We start from the raw sequence: 16,144 nt of genomic DNA, 5'->3' as shown, positions 1-16,144 counted from the left end.
TCCTTTATTAGGACCTAATGGGTAAAAAAGGAACTGACTCGAAAGTCCAGGTGCCGATTTGTTTCTGATGCTGCTGGCACTGTGAGAAGGGGCCCATGATTTGCATCTGGCCACCCTTTCACTTCTCCTGGAGTTTTTCCACACTGGTCACCATTGAGCTCCTCAAATGGATTAAAGATTGCTTCCTTTAATCCCAGACACCAATTTCCTAGTTCTACAGCATCAGTCATGGTAAGTAGAATCACATTTTTTTAGATTCATCATACATGGAGTGCAGCTGCTGAAATGAAATATTTGAGACCGTTCAAGGCTGCAAATAGAATTCGATCAAATCAACTAAAAATATTTGTATGAAAGGAGGCAATTTGATTAAGCAGCTGAATTGAAATTTACAGAGTTGCTCATTGCAGGAATTCATGGTTGTAACAAAAGAGTTTCATTACAGGGAGCCTGACCAAAGCAGCAGTCACATTTTGAGCTGTTTGAGTAACATTCGTGAAAGTTGTATGTGTGGAATAACTGATCACATAAAACTCGTCGCTTCAGCTCAGATGACTGATAACCACTGAAATGTGTTGGTTTCCTTTTTTCAGGCTCTTGTGAAAAATATCCTGGTTCTTATTCAGCTTCTCCCATTTGTGAGGACCATAAATACCGTTTTCTTCCCATGTGACACAGATGTGAACACCACTACAGTCGACTGCTCTGACAGGCCACTCAGCCATGTCCCTTTCATTGAGTCCTCCACTGTTGAGTCACTTGATGTCAGCTGGACCAAAATCAAGCAAGTGGGTCCACATGCTTTCTCAGGAGTACCAAACCTTCTCACTCTGAAAATGACAGGAAATTGCCGACCTGATAAACAGAGAACTTTGGAGAACCACTTGTGCAAAATACAGATCCACTATTACGCCTTCAAGAGCCTAGAGAAGCTTCAGTGTCTGTACCTGGCAGGAAACAGTCTGACCTCCATACCCTGGTTACCTGAAAGCTTGCATGTTCTCGATCTCCAGAATAATCACATCTTCACCATCACGCGCCCTTTGAACACTCCTCATCTGGAGATGCTCCTTCTCACCAAGAACTGCTTTTATGCAAACCCCTGCAACCAGACGTTTTACATCAGCGAGAGGGTTTTCAGACAGCTGCCAAAACTCAAGAATCTCAATTTGGGCTATAATAATTTCACAGCTGTCCCAAAAGGGTTGCCACCTTCCCTGGAGACACTGAATTTAAGAGATAATACAATCACAGCGATCCCAGACAGAGCATTTGCTCATCTGATTCTCTTAAAATATTTGGATTTAGAGTGGAATTGCCAGCGTTGTGACCACGCAGCCAGGCCCTGCTTTCCTTGTCCACAAAATCTCCCAATGTACCTCCACCCAAACTCCTTCTACTCAGAGAACAGCTCCCTGGTCCATCTAAGCTTGAGGGGAAACTCTCTAAGAACCTTTCCAGAGGGGCTTTTCAGACCTTTGAAGAAGTTAAAGAGACTGGACCTCTCTGACAACCTCCTGGCTTACGCCATAAGTAATGGTACCTTCTTCGCAGAGCTGAATGGCCTCACTTGGATCAGCCTCATCTACAACTATGAACCACTGATGAGTTTTCCAGAACTGAACCTCTCCCCATTTATTGGCAATATATCTGGTCTACAAACTCTTCTTCTGAGTGGGAACTTTTTCCACACACTTTCCAAGGAGAGCTTTGAGGTTCTGTCCAAACTTCCAGATCTAAGTAGATTAGAACTAAGAATGAACTTCATTAATACCCTTAACTTGACAGCCCTGGGTCACTCCCCGTCCCTCGTCTCCATTGACCTTTCCCAGAACATGCTCAGTTTCCTTCCATGCTGCGCGAGTCCTTCGTCTGAGATGAGGTCACAGCACAGTTGTCAGAGCCAGAATTTGTATACGCATGAATTTTATGACGCACCCCTTATTCTAATGGATCGGAACGTTGCACCTGGAAGTAACATCTGGGAATCGAACGTGCAGGAAATGTCAGAGGACGATTCATCGCCATTTCCACATCTATGGGAATTTAAAAGTCTCTTCTGCCAACATAAACTGACATTTGACCTGTCTCAAAACGAGATTATGTCCCTGAGCAAAGATTTGTTGGAAGGCATGGAAAACGTTGTTTGTCTGGACCTGTCCTTCAATTATATGAGCCAGACGGTGAATCGTGGGTTGTTTGAGGGTATGAATAAATTAGTCTTCCTCAAATTGTCATACAATAGATTTGACCTTTATCACAAAGAAGCTTTCATTGAGCTTAGAAAGACTCTGAAAGTATTGGACATGAGTAACAACGAGTTTCACTTCAAAATGTGGGGGATGGGCCATCATTTTGATTTCCTCCAAAACCTGATCAACTTGGAAGTTTTAAGTCTGGCAAACAATGACATTGGAATGCGTATTAATCAGAGGTTGTTTAGCAGCTCCTTGAAGTGCCTCTACTTCTATGGAAATCGCCTGGATATCATGTGGGATTCCGGTCACGACAAATACACTCATTTTTTCCAAAACCTCTCAAGCCTCATCTACCTGGACATCTCCAGGAACGGCCTAAAATCGATCACCGCGGAGGTTCTGTGTAACCTCCCAGGAAGTGTTGAGTCCCTCAGAATCAGTGACAATATGCTGAAATATTTCCCATGGCGGAACATTTCAGCACTCACCAATTTAATTCACCTGAACTTAAGTCATAACTCCCTGTATTTTTTGCCCAATACAGTTATCAAATTTGGAGCCAACTTTTCCCTGTTGGACCTCAGTTACAATCGACTTCACTTGATTCCAGAGGATTTCTTCAACAAGGCGCCATCTTTGCAATATCTGTATCTGAACAACAATCAGATTAAAGAGCTGAACCAACAGTTTTTTCCCACCCCTTTTAAAAATAGTCCTGCCCTTAAGAAACTAACTTTGCATGCCAACCCCTTAAGGTGTGATTGTGACACATCTTGGTTTGCCGACTTCTTGCGAACTACACCTGTGCAGATTCCTTATCTGTTCACACAGGTACACTGTCAGTACCCAGAGTCCCAACTGGGCAAGAGTATACTGTCCATGGACCAGCGCTCCTGCCAGGATATATATGGTAGCTTAGCCCTCCTGGTCAGCTCCCTGGCCGTTGTGTTCTTCACTGCTCTGCCCCTGCTAAAGCATCTCTACGGCTGGGATTTGTGGTACTGCCTACAGGTGCTGTGGGCAGGACATCAAGGCTACTCCCAGCTGGCTGGTAGCGATTCACCTTATCGCTATGATGCTTTTGTGGTGTTTGACACCAGCAACCAGGCGGTGAGAGATTGGATCTACAACGAGTTAACTGTCCACCTGGAGAACTCCGGTCACAGGAGGTTCTGTCTCTGTTTGGAAGAGAGGGATTGGGTTCCTGGACTGCCATGCATTGAAAATCTACATAGTGCCGTCTACAACAGTGTGAAGACGGTGTTTGTGCTGTCTAGAGGTGTTCCTGGGGGGGAGGCAGTGAACGGTGTGATTCGCCAGGCTTTCTTCATGGTGCAGCAGAGGCTTCTAGATGAGAAGGTTTGTTACTTTAAACTTTCTGAAGATGTATCTTATTCCCCCTTTTTGGCCAAAACAAAACAAAACAAATCCCATGTGATTCTGTCCCAACCAGGTGGATGTAGCTGTGCTGATTCTTTTGGATGAGATGTTTCCCAAACTGAAGTACCTCCAGCTGAGGAAGAGGCTGTGCAGGAAGTCTGTGCTGTCCTGGCCGAGAAACCCCAGGGCTCAGCCTCTTTTCTGGAACCAGTTCAGAATCGCACTATCATCAGATAACCTCATGTTCTATGACAGTAACATGAGTCAAAGTTTCATTTAAGCCCATTCAACATTCCCCCCTTTTCAACACTCTTTTTACGATGTCACAATACCTGATGAATATTTGATGAGATATCTGTAATTTGACTTTATAACTCTTGGTGTTTGTATTTCAATTTTATGAAAATCTGTTGATTATATGTCACTCTGTTTCCAACGTCTTGAGGTTTCCTTCAGTTTTTTTGTATTTAAAGTTTTTAGTGGGTTAATCAACTCCATAGAGGTGTTAGGGTCTCAACACAGAAGTGTGTTGTTGTACACACTGACGACTGATGATGGAATATATGAACAAACTTGATTTTACGAAGTAAATGCACAACAAATGATGTTATGTACCTTTTGGTTTCCTCCTGATGTTTCACTTCCCTTTGGTGAGAAAATGAAACTGATCATGAGTTCATCTACATCTGCTGGTGCATTCAAAGACAGAAAGGTGCCTCTTCTGAGAGTGGAAACTCTCACAGAAATAATGATTCTGGTGGTTGGGTCTATCACGCGAAACAAAGAAGGCTGCAGCTGTTACAAAGCTCTCCAATGCTTCAGGCCAGACCACCATTTATTTCACACGGCTACAGGACCCTGCTGTCCAGAACTTTATCCACTATTGTAACTCAGTTCTAGCTGGATAAAACTAAAAGCTTTCCTGAGATACAAATATGGAAAAGATTTTTAATAACAATGATTCCAATGAGCCATCAGTAAGCAAGCGTGCACAGTTAAAGGGAGTTCATCTGAACCACGTGTTTCCTTGTTGATGATGAATTCCTCCAAGGAGGCGTCTGTCTGTCTGTCTGTCTGCCTCTCTGTCTGTCTGTCTGTCTGTCTGTCTACAGCATTATGCAAAACGTATGAGAAGTATTAAGAGACATTGACATAGCAACGTGTGACTTGCTGATATTGGGGACAGAATCATGTAAAGTAAGCAAGTAAGACGCAGCAGCGGCATTAGCAAAGCTAATGTTAGCAGGAGTAACGCAGCTAGCCAGGCATGGAGGAAGCTGCAGCAGCAGCCTGGACAGCCTTGTCTGCCTTGAAGGGCGCCACCAGGGGTTAATTTGAGGTAGATCCTGCTGGAACAAGATCCAGCACTGCTGGGTCTTGGCCTCCCTGTGTTCCGATACTTATTTGGGCAGATCCAGTACCTCTCGTGTTGAAATAAATAAATAAATTTTACATATATATATATATTTATATATATATATATTTTTATATATATATATACACACACACACACACACACACATATATATACAAACACACATATATACATATATATGTATGTATGTGTATATATATATATATATATGAATAAAAATTTTAGAATGTAAAAATAAAACAATAATGTGCACATATTAATTTACAGAAGAAATCCAAAGAATTTCATGCTGTTTAAGAATTAACATCATTTGAAAGAGTCGGAGATCTGTTGATGCACTGATGCCAACAAACCACACCCTGACACAGGAAAAACAAACTAACAAACTTAAAATTTGCCGCATCTGTGGAGGAAGCAGAGAGGAAAAATTGTTACTGTTGCAACGCCAACATGTCAAAGACAATTATATTCGCTGTCTTTATTGAAAAAGAAGGAAGAGTTGCATGACGCTTAAAACGAGGCAGAAAAGCCTCCACAAGCGGCGACATGGGCAGCTGCAGTGGCCACGATGATCAAAATCAGCTGCAGCAGGAGGCTAGCACTGCCACAGCTAGCCAGGTTCACCTCCAGCGAGCCAGGTTCACCTGGTTCATCTACAGCTAGCCAGGTTCACCTCCAGGTACTCAGGTTCACCTGGTTCCCCGACAGCTAGCCAGGTTCACCTACAGCTAACCAGGTTCACCTCCAGGTACTCAGGTTCACCTGGTTCCCCGACAGCTAGCCAGGTTCACCTACAGCTAACCAGGTTCACCTACAGCTAGTCAGGTTCACCTGGTTCACCTACAGCTAGTCAGGTTCACCTGGTTCCCCTACAGCTAGCCAGGTTCACCTCCAGCTAGTCAGGTTCACCTGGTTCACCTACAGCTAGCCAGGTTCACCAACAGCTAGCCAGGTTCACCTACAGCTAGCTAGGTTCACCAGGTTCACCTACAGCTAGCCTAGCCGGGGCAGGAGGCTGGCACCGTGGCAGCAGCTGGTCAGGTTCACCGCCAGTGGCAGCAGGAGCCAGCTCCAGCGCTAGCAGTCAGCCAGGTGGACCACCAACGGCCGGAGCAACAGCAGGTAGCCCAGCATCAACTAGCCCGCGATAATAGCCGGTACAAGTAGCGGGAATGGCGACATCAGGTCGCTGACAGCTGGATTCAGAAGGAGAGGAGAGTGCATTGAGGGAGAAGAGTGTGGGACGTCCAGTGACAGGTCAGGGATGGGATGATCTCTAAATACCGTAATAATATCGGAAGATTCGTGTGATTTATTGTGAGCTCTTTTTTGTTTGTGTTCCAAGTTGGACCTGTTGACATGAGTTGCTGACTGTAGACTCTAAGTTCCACCTGTGGTGATGCGGGCATTCGCCTGCGTTTCGCTTAGCAGCCTAAAATAATTGTAAATTATCGTCATAACCTTTATACCATGGATATGATTTGAAATTGAGGCTTGTGAGTCCCCCAGCATGGCCAGTTGGCATTTGTATGTTGTTCTCAACATGTCTTCTGTTTACGTTGGTTCGTTTGTACCTGCACTTTATGATTTACAAACTTAGCAATGGCCACCCAATCAAAACTCAGCCACCTGAACATTTCAACTTTTCCAGGCCTAAAGGGTGGAAAAATATACCATTTTTTTCCGTCGCAGCGACGCCGTACCCACGCCGTACCCACGCTGTCGACGCGGACTCCACGGCGTAGCCTGAGGTGCACCTCCAAAAAATCCTGACGTGAACGTCAAGAACTGTGATTGGTCCGCTCAGAGGAGGTCACCGAACCTCCACGACAAATATGTGTGTCTCCGGAAGAAAATGGCCACAAGAAGTCAAGTTTGTCATGTTCAAAGTTTACAGTTTGATTCATGAAAGCAAACAGTCATACAAAGAAAAGCACTGGACATTCTGTTGTAAATAGTTATGTTTTGGAATCCGACAAGAGCCCCCGAAGCCATACAAAGACACAGCCACCCCCCCCCACCCCACCCCCCAGCGGCTTGGCGGTGAATTGCAGAGCAACACGTTCCTTCGACGCAGACCTTCGAATGCCCAATGACGCTGTCGACGCTGAAGCATAAACCAAGCTTAAGTCGTGACGTGTCAAGCTGTATTTTTCACTGTCTCAAATCACTATCAGTTCATTAAATGATATTTTCCAAATATTTGTTCACCAAATCTGTCAGGGCTTGAGCAGAGCTCCAACGGTGTCGTCGTCCACACTGAACAGCAACATAGCTGAACACATCAGGATTCAGCTCATGAACACTAACCCCCATAAGTGCCCATCTAACCTCCGGCTGCATTTTCCGTTTGCTCAGGGGACGCATTCATTCAGTGAGTGACTTGACTAATTCGTTCACAAGAATAAATCCTGGTGGATCACACCAACACTGCATGCTCACTGCCTCACCCACCACTGAGACTGGGAGTCTGAGTCCTGAGACTGCAGGACTGAGAAATGAACCCACTGTTGAGTAAGTGAGTCACTTCAGTCCAATCACCCGAAATACTTGTTCTTTTGAATGATATGTTTAAGAATGACATGGCACAATGTTCAAGAGAGTCTGGCAAGCCAGCGTTCTACGTGTTAGCTCTGAAGCTAATGAGGTGACTATTTAATGCATGGAGGTAAGAACAGGCGATGTACTGCTGGGACAAGCAGCAGAGGCAGAGAGGCGTGTCATAAGAGACACGCTTGAAAAATTCTTTGTGGCAAGAAATAATGCTCCTCTCTAAGTTTAATGTTATAATTTTGGTAGCACTTCATCAGCATAATGGTCGGTAGATAGTGACTGAATTTTAAATTTTCGGGTGAACTACCTCTTTAAGAAACTACTCTAGGATACCACAGGGAAGTTAGGTGCAGGGAGTGTGTGTGCCAGAAATTCAGTTTGGTGGCCAGGGTTAAGCGAAAAGTTAAACGGCAACTGTAGGAAAAACAAGAAGGAGCGAGCCGATTCCGTGGGGCTGCTGGCAAACCTGGGAGAAGACATGTTCACTCCCCATGGCCACAACCAGATATTAGAAGTGGACCATGTTTCCAGATTTGTGGAAATCACCAAACTAGCACCAGCAAAGTCCGTCTGCAAGGCAAGGTAAGGCAAGGCAATTTTATTTGTAGCCTGTTTTCCCCACCAGTTTGTCTCCAGGCTTCATGGCATCATAACAACATCCTCTGCCCTCAGAGCCTCACATCGACTGAGGAGAAACTCCATAGAAAACCTTTACAGGGAAAAATGGGAGAAACCTCAGGGTGAGCAACAGAGGAGGATCCCTCACCAGGAGGGACAAACGTGCAGGAGATGTTGGTACAGACAAGAAAACAGTTTATAACACAGAATGGAGGAAACATGGAAATGTTAATAACAGTTGAAGAAGGAAGCTTCTGGAAGGGGAGGCAGGGAGAGCAAGCCAGCTTGATGGGGGACTGGATGGTAGACTGGTTCATGGGAGGGGAGGCAGGGAGAGCAAGCCAGCTTGATGGGGGACTGGATGGAAGACTGGTTCATAGGAGGGGAGCGCAGGCCGGTGTAACAGTTGGGAATAAAAGCTGGGGGTGGGGGGGTGATGCAGGCGGCGGTTGGAGCTCTGGTGGATCTGTGGAAACACAGAGAGACTGCGAGACACCAAGGCCAAACTGCAAAGTGCAACAAGTAGTGGTAGTGACAGTTCCAAAAATGTGCAGGGAGGAGAGGAGGAGAGAGGGGGAGAGGAGAGGAGGAGAGAGGGGGGAGGAGAGGGGAGGAGGGAAGGGCTCCATGTAACCTGATGTGTCCCCCAGCAGTCTCAGCCTGTAGCAGCATAGCTATCAATGGTTCAGAGCTACCTGAACCAGTCCTGACTGAAGGCTCTGTCATAGAGGAAGGTCTTAAGCCTGGACTTAAACGTAGTTAAAGTGTCTGCCTCTCTGACCCATGGAGAGAGCTGGTTCCACAGTAGAGGAACCGGTACCTGAAGGCTCTACCTCCCAGTCTGTTTTTAGAGATACTGGGAGTCACTAAAAGACCTGCATTCTGGGAGCGGAGTGCTCTGGTCGGACAGTAGAGACTAATGAGCTCTTTCAAATAGGATGGAGCTTCATCACTGAGAGCCTTATAAGTCAGCAGAAGGATTTTGAAGTGGATTCTAGATCCTACAGGAAGCCAGTGGAGAGAAGCTAAAGTGAAGAGATGTGTTCTCTCTTCTTAACTCCCGTCAAAACCCTGGCTGCAGCGTTCTGGACCAGCTGGAGACTCTTTAGGGAGTTGTTGGGACATCCTGACAGGAGAGAGTTGCAGTGGTCCAGCCGAGAAGTGATAAATGCATGCACCAGTTTCTCAGCATCACTCTGGGAAAGGATGTTCCTAATCTTAGCGATACTGCAGATGGAAGAAGGCGGTCCTGGTCACATGCTTTATGTGGGAGCTGAAGGAAAGGTCCTGGTCAAAAATGACCCCAAGGTTCCTTGCAGTTGTACTCAGAGTCAAGGTGATGCCATCTAGAGTAGAGATCCGATTCAAGAGTGTGTCCCTGAGGTGTTTAGGTCCAAAAATGATTACCTCAGTTTTATCTGAATTTAGCATTAAGAAGTTAGAAGACATCCAGGATTTAATGTCTTTCAGGCAGTCTTGCAGATGAGTAAGCTGGCTTGTGTCGTCTGGCTCCATCGACCAGTAAAGTTGTGTGTCATCTGCATAACAGTGAAAGTTGATCTAGTGCTTCCGGATTATGTCACCTAATGGGAGCATGTAAAGAGTGAAGAGAATCGGTCCTAAAACTGAACCCTGTGGTCCACCATATGTAACTCTGCTGTACTCTGAATGGTCATTATTAACATGAACAAACTGAAACCTGTCAGATAAGTAGGACTTAAACCATTTTAGGACAGGTCCTTAATCCCAATGTCATGGTCTAGTCTCTGTAGCAGGATGCTGTGGTCAATGGTGTCAAATGCAGCACTGAGGTCCAAAAGGACAAGCACAGAGACAAGACCTCTGTCTGAAGCTATGAGAAGATCATTAGAGACTCTGACCAGTGCTGGTTCCGTGCTATGGTGTTCCCTGAATCCAGACTGGAAGGCTTCAAAGAGCTCGTTGCTGTGCAGATGTTCATGGAGCTGCTCCAGGACAACCTTCTCAAGGATCTTGGAGATGTAGGGGAGGTTGGATATCGGCCTATAGTTGGCTGCAGGGACATGAGTCTGCTGCTCAGGACTAGAGCCGGCTCAGAGTCGGGGGTTTACCTGCACCATGTCTAAATCGACATGAGGTCAAAGGTCAGCATAGCGACGAAGTTCAAAGACCAAAACTGGAACAAACATGGGCAGCATGGCTCAGGGGTAGAGTGGCTGTCTAGCAACCAAAGGGTCGCTGGTTCGATCCTTGACCCCGGTGACCATGTCGAAGTGTCCTTGAGCAAGATACTGAACCGATAATTGCTCCTGATGAGTAGGTTGGCGCCTTGCATGGCAGCCTCCACCATCAGTGTGTGTGTGTGTGTGAATGGGTGAATGAGACGACACTGTAAAGAGCTTGGAGTGCTGCTAAGGTAGAAAAGCGCTCTATAAAACTGAGTCCATTTACAAAAGCAAAGGATTCATTCAAATTAATTTTACAAACTGTTGTTGCTCACCACATTATTTTTTTGTTGACTGAAAAAGAAATTCTCTTGACATGATGGATTTCAGAATGCATCACACAAAGTGATGGTGAAAATATTACCTGTGTTTAGAGGTGGGTTAAAAATGTCTATATTCCGATATTAGATATTAGATTATCGATACATAAATCCCAGTATATATCTTTTAAAATGCATTCGATTTTCCCCGTTTATTTTTTTGTATTTTTTTGCCCCTTTAGTCTGGCGTGATTTAGTGCTTAGTGCAACGTTACTGCAGTCAGATGATCAGATCTTGCGAGATCCAGGCCATGTGCCTCCAACCAGAGAACAACAAGATGGCGGAAGCGCAACTTTAATCTGCGGCAAATTTAAGAGCCGAAGTCTGGCAGCACTTCAGCTTTAAGAAGCGAGAAAACTGCGCCCAACTTGACAAAAATAATGCTGTGCGCAAAATGTGCAAAGAAGAAGTTAAGTACAACGGAAATACTACTAATCTCTGGAGCCATGTGACAAGGCATCACCCAGAGGACACTCAGCAACCAGGAAACTACAAGTCACTGCAACAACCCTCGCTGGAGACAGCATTTGGGACCAAGTTTCCGTCCACGCCTCCACGTGCAGAGAACATCACTTCGGCTCTGGCAATTTTGATCTGCAAGGACCTCAGACCATCCTGTGAGGTAGAAAATGTAGGCTTCAGACCCCCGTCCACACTGGAATCACGCTATGTGCTACTGACACGGAAACAACTGAGTCAAGTCACAATCCCAAAGATGTTCAGAGAAGTTAAACACAACGTCGCAACTGCAATGAAATCAGCAGAGAGAGTTGCCATCGCTGGTGACAGCTGGACAAGCAGAGCTACGATTCCTACTTGACCATCACCTCTCAGTCCACTGACAGTCACTGGTCCCTCATGTCCCAGGTTGACAAACGCAGGCGATTGAAGCTCACCACACTGCGAGTCATCCTGCTGAGCTGCTGACGGTTTGTGGAAGTCTTAGTTGCCCTTTTGTTTTGAATGACGGTCGTATATTTAAATAAAAAGTGCATGATGTTGTATAACTATTGTTTAATGGTCAGTTCTCAATGTAAATATTAATATTTAATGATGCAGCAGGTTAGAGGGTTATTTTTACAATTGAATTTACAGCATTAGTCCTTTGAGAATCTCTTCCATTACCAAAGCAAAATTGGTATTGTAACTAAAATATCGTATTGTATCTTGTATCGAATCGTATCGGAAATCGTATTGACTTGGGACCTAGTGTATCGAAATCGTATCGTATCGGGAGGTCAGTGGTGATACCCAGCTCTACCTGTGTTAGATCGAACAGAATCTTTGCGCATAATGAAGTTGCATATGAGGTATATATATTGTCAGTCACTGAGGAAAGAAAGTCATCCAGCTGCTTGTGTTTTTTAGTGTGTCACATGATGTGCATCATGGAGTCATTCGCACCACCGCACTCTTTCACTTCTGCAAAAGTCCATCCAGCTGCTAGTCTGAAATTATCGTCTCCTACACTGGATTAAAACAGAAATTTCAACATACTACAACAGCCGTAATGGTAAGTAATATTACATTTTTTCAGATTTATCATGCATGAATCAACTAAAAATATTTGTATGAAAGGAGGCAATTTGATTAAGCAGCTGAATTGAAATTTACAGAGTTGCTCATTGCAGGAATTCATGGTTGTAACAAAAGAGTTTCATTACAGGGAGCCTGACCAAAGCAGCAGTCACATTTTGAGCTGTTTGAGTAACATTCGTGAAAGTTGTATGTGTGTAATAACTGATCACATAAAACTCGTCGCTTCAGCTCAGATGACTAATAACCACTGAAATGTGTTGGTTTCCTTTTTTCAGGCTCTTGTGAAAAATATCCTGGTTCTTATTCAGCTTCTCCCATTTGTGAGGACCATAAATACCGTTTTCTTCCCATGTGACACAGATGTGAACACCACTACAGTCGACTGCTCTGACAGGCCACTCAGCCATGTCCCTTTCATTGAGTCCTCCACTGTTGAGTCACTTGATGTCAGCTGGACCAAAATCAAGCAAGTGGGTCCACATGCTTTCTCAGGAGTACCAAACCTTCTCACTCTGAAAATGACAGGAAATTGCCGACCTGATAAACAGAGAACTTTGGAGAACCACTTGTGCAAAATACAGATCCACTATTACGCCTTCAAGAGCCTAGAGAAGCTTCAGTGTCTGTACCTGGCAGGAAACAGTCTGACCTCCATACCCTGGTTACCTGAAAGCTTGCATGTTCTCGATCTCCAGAATAATCACATCTTCACCATCACGCGCCCTTTGAACACTCCTCATCTGGAGACGCTCCTTCTCACCAAGAACTGCTTTTATGCAAACCCCTGCAACCAGACGTTTTACATCAGCGAGAGGGTTTTCAGACAGCTGCCAAAACTCAAGAATCTCAATTTGGGCTATAATAATTTCACAGCTGTCCCAAAAGGGTTGCCACCTTCCCTGGAGACACTGGATTTAAGAGAGAATACAATCACAGCGATCCCAGACAGAGCATTTGCTCATCTGATTCTCTTAAAATATTTGGATTTAGAGTGGAATTGCCAGCGTTGTGACCACGCAGCCAGGCCCTGCTTTCCTTGTCCACAAAATCTCCCAATGTACCTCCACTCAAACTCCTTCTACTCAGAGAACAGCTCCCTGGTCCATCTAAGCTTGAGGGGAAACTCTCTAAGAACCTTTCCAGAGGGGCTTTTCAGACCTTTGAAGAAGTTAAAGAGACTGGACCTCTCTGACAACCTCCTGGCTTACGCCATAAGTAATGGTACCTTCTTCGCAGAGCTGAATGGCCTCACTTGGATCAGCCTCATCTACAACTATGAACCACTGATGAGTTTTCCAGAACTGAACCTTTCCCCATTTATTGGCAATATATCTGGTCTACAAACTCTTCTTCTGAGTGGGAACTTTTTCCACACACTTTCCAAGGAGAGCTTTGAGGTTCTGTCCAAACTTCCAGATCTAAGTAGATTAGAACTAAGAATGAACTTCATTAATACCCTTAACTTGACAGCCCTGGGTCACTCCCCGTCCCTCGTCTCCATTGACCTTTCCCAGAACATGCTCAGTTTCCTTCCATGCTGCGCGAGTCCTTCGTCTGAGATGAGGTCACAGCACAGTTGTCAGAGCCAGAATTTGTATACGCATGAATTTTATGACGCACCCCTTATTCTAATGGATCGGAACGTTGCACCTGGAAATAACATCTGGGAATCGAACGTGCAGGAAATGTCAGAGGACGATTCATCGCCATTTCCACATCTATGGGAATTTAAAAGTCTCTTCTGCCAACATAAACTGACATTTGACCTGTCTCAAAACGAGATTATGTCCCTGAGCAAAGATTTGTTGGAAGGCATGGAAAACGTTGTTTGTCTGGACCTGTCCTTCAATTATATGAGCCAGACGGTGAATCGTGGGTTGTTTGAGGGTATGAATAAATTAGTCTTCCTCAAATTGTCATACAATAGATTTGACCTTTATCACAAAGAAGCTTTCATTGAGCTTAGAAAGACTCTGAAAGTATTGGACATGAGTAACAACGAGTTTCACTTCAAAATGTGGGGGATGGGCCATCATTTTGATTTCCTCCAAAACCTGATCAACTTGGAAGTTTTAAGTCTGGCAAACAATGACATTGGAATGCGTATTAATCAGAGGTTGTTTAGCAGCTCCTTGAAGTGCCTCTACTTCTATGGAAATCGCCTGGATATCATGTGGGATTCCGGTCACGACAAATACACTCATTTTTTCCAAAACCTCTCAAGCCTCATCTACCTGGACATCTCCAGGAACGGCCTAAAATCGATCACCGCGGAGGTTCTGTGTAACCTCCCAGGAAGTGTTGAGTCCCTCAGAATCAGTGACAATATGCTGAAATATTTCCCATGGCGGAACATTTCAGCACTCACCAATTTAATTCACCTGAACTTAAGTCATAACTCCCTGTATTTTTTGCCCAATACAGTTATCAAATTTGGAGCCAACTTTTCCCTGTTGGACCTCAGTTACAATCGACTTCACTTGATTCCAGAGGATTTCTTCAACAAGGCGCCGTCTTTGCAATATCTGTATCTGAACAACAATCAGATTAAAGAGCTGAACCAACAGTTTTTTCCCACCCCTTTTAAAAATAGTCCTGCCCTTAAGAAACTAACTTTGCATGCCAACCCCTTAAGGTGTGATTGTGACACATCTTGGTTTGCCGACTTCTTGCGAACTACACCTGTGCAGATTCCTTATCTGTTCACACAGGTACACTGTCAGTACCCAGAGTCCCAACTGGGCAAGAGTATACTGTCCATGGACCAGCGCTCCTGCCAGGATATATATGGTAGCTTAGCCCTCCTGGTCAGCTCCCTGGCCGTTGTGTTCTTCACTGCTCTGCCCCTGCTAAAGCATCTCTACGGCTGGGATTTGTGGTACTGCCTACAGGTGCTGTGGGCAGGACATCAAGGCTACTCCCAGCTGGCTGGTAGCGATTCACCTTATCGCTATGATGCTTTTGTGGTGTTTGACACCAGCAACCAGGCGGTGAGAGATTGGATCTACAACGAGTTAACTATCCACCTGGAGAACTCCGGTCACAGGAGGTTCTGTCTCTGTTTGGAAGAGAGGGATTGGGTTCCTGGACTGCCATGCATTGAAAATCTACATAGTGCCGTCTACAACAGTGTGAAGACGGTGTTTGTGCTGTCTAGTGGTGTTCCTGGGGGGGAGGCAGTGAACGGTGTGATTCGCCAGGCTTTCTTCATGGTGCAGCAGAGGCTTCTAGATGAGAAGGTTTGTTACTTTAAACTTTCTGAAGATGTATCTTATTCCCCCTTTTTGGCGAAAACAAAACAAAACAAATCCCATGTGATTCTGTCCCAACCAGGTGGATGTAGCTGTGCTGATTCTTTTGGATGAGATGTTTCCCAAACTGAAGTACCTCCAGCTGAGGAAGAGGCTGTGCAGGAAGTCTGTGCTGTCCTGGCCGAGAAACCCCAGGGCTCAGCCTCTTTTCTGGAACCAGTTCAGAATCGCACTATCATCAGATAACCTCATGTTCTATGACAGTAACATGAGTCAAAGTTTCATATTAAATACTTAACACAAAGCACCAGGCTTTTTAAAACCATTTCATATTGATGATACATCCATAATTGTTATCTTAATCTGATATATAGTGACAAATATTTTGCCATGTCAAAAATTAAAACTCATGTGATTCATATTTTACTTAATTGACTGTGTTTTTTTTTCAGTCTGAAATTGCAGTTGTTCAACATGTTTTTGGCCTCCCTCCATTTTTATTACATGACTTTGAAGGATTTGTAATAAGTAAAGTCTTGTCTTTATGGAGATGTTGGACTTGATTTGGAGGCAACTCAAACATATTGTACGTAAGGCCCTTTTCACTGACAATTTGTGTACCTGTTGATTAAGCTCTAATATTTCACTTCTCCATCCATCCGTCCATCAGTCTTCCTCCCCCTATCGGGGTCTGCAGCCCGAGGC

The 16,144-nt window shown here is 44.8% G+C and overlaps 2 protein-coding genes across 3 annotated transcripts; both read left to right on the top strand.

Annotated features, from left to right (window-relative positions):
- Positions 1-58: 58 nt before the first annotated feature.
- On the top strand, positions 59-4,204 carry LOC147256715 (toll-like receptor 7). 2 transcript variants are annotated; one of them, XM_086214939.1, is made up of 3 exons: positions 59-231; positions 679-3,557; positions 3,652-4,204. In XM_086214939.1, exons 2-3 carry the CDS (start codon positions 837-839, stop codon positions 3,856-3,858), a joined length of 2,928 nt encoding a protein of 975 aa, XP_086071065.1. In that variant the 5' UTR covers positions 59-231; positions 679-836; the 3' UTR covers positions 3,859-4,204. The 2 variants fall into 2 exon arrangements, with proteins under 2 accessions (XP_086071065.1, XP_086071064.1); XM_086214938.1 differs by having other exon boundaries at positions 594-3,557.
- A 7,873-nt stretch (positions 4,205-12,077) lies between these two features.
- Positions 12,078-15,737, top strand: LOC147256714 (toll-like receptor 7). The gene is made up of 3 exons (XM_086212507.1): positions 12,078-12,162; positions 12,464-15,427; positions 15,522-15,737. The coding sequence occupies exons 1-3, from the start codon at positions 12,160-12,162 to the stop codon at positions 15,735-15,737; spliced, it is 3,183 nt and encodes a 1,060-aa protein (XP_086068633.1). The 5' UTR covers positions 12,078-12,159.
- Positions 15,738-16,144: the final 407 nt, after the last annotated feature.

The sequence above is a fragment of the Aulostomus chinensis genome, chromosome 9 (genome assembly GCF_037954235.1).
Source record: "Aulostomus chinensis isolate RoL2024-O1b breed Wild chromosome 9, RoL_Achi_v1.0, whole genome shotgun sequence".
NCBI classification, from domain to species: domain Eukaryota; kingdom Metazoa; phylum Chordata; class Actinopteri; order Syngnathiformes; family Aulostomidae; genus Aulostomus; species Aulostomus chinensis.
The sequence above is the reverse complement of the archived record's forward strand: the minus strand, read 5'-3'. Positions and strand labels throughout refer to the sequence as shown.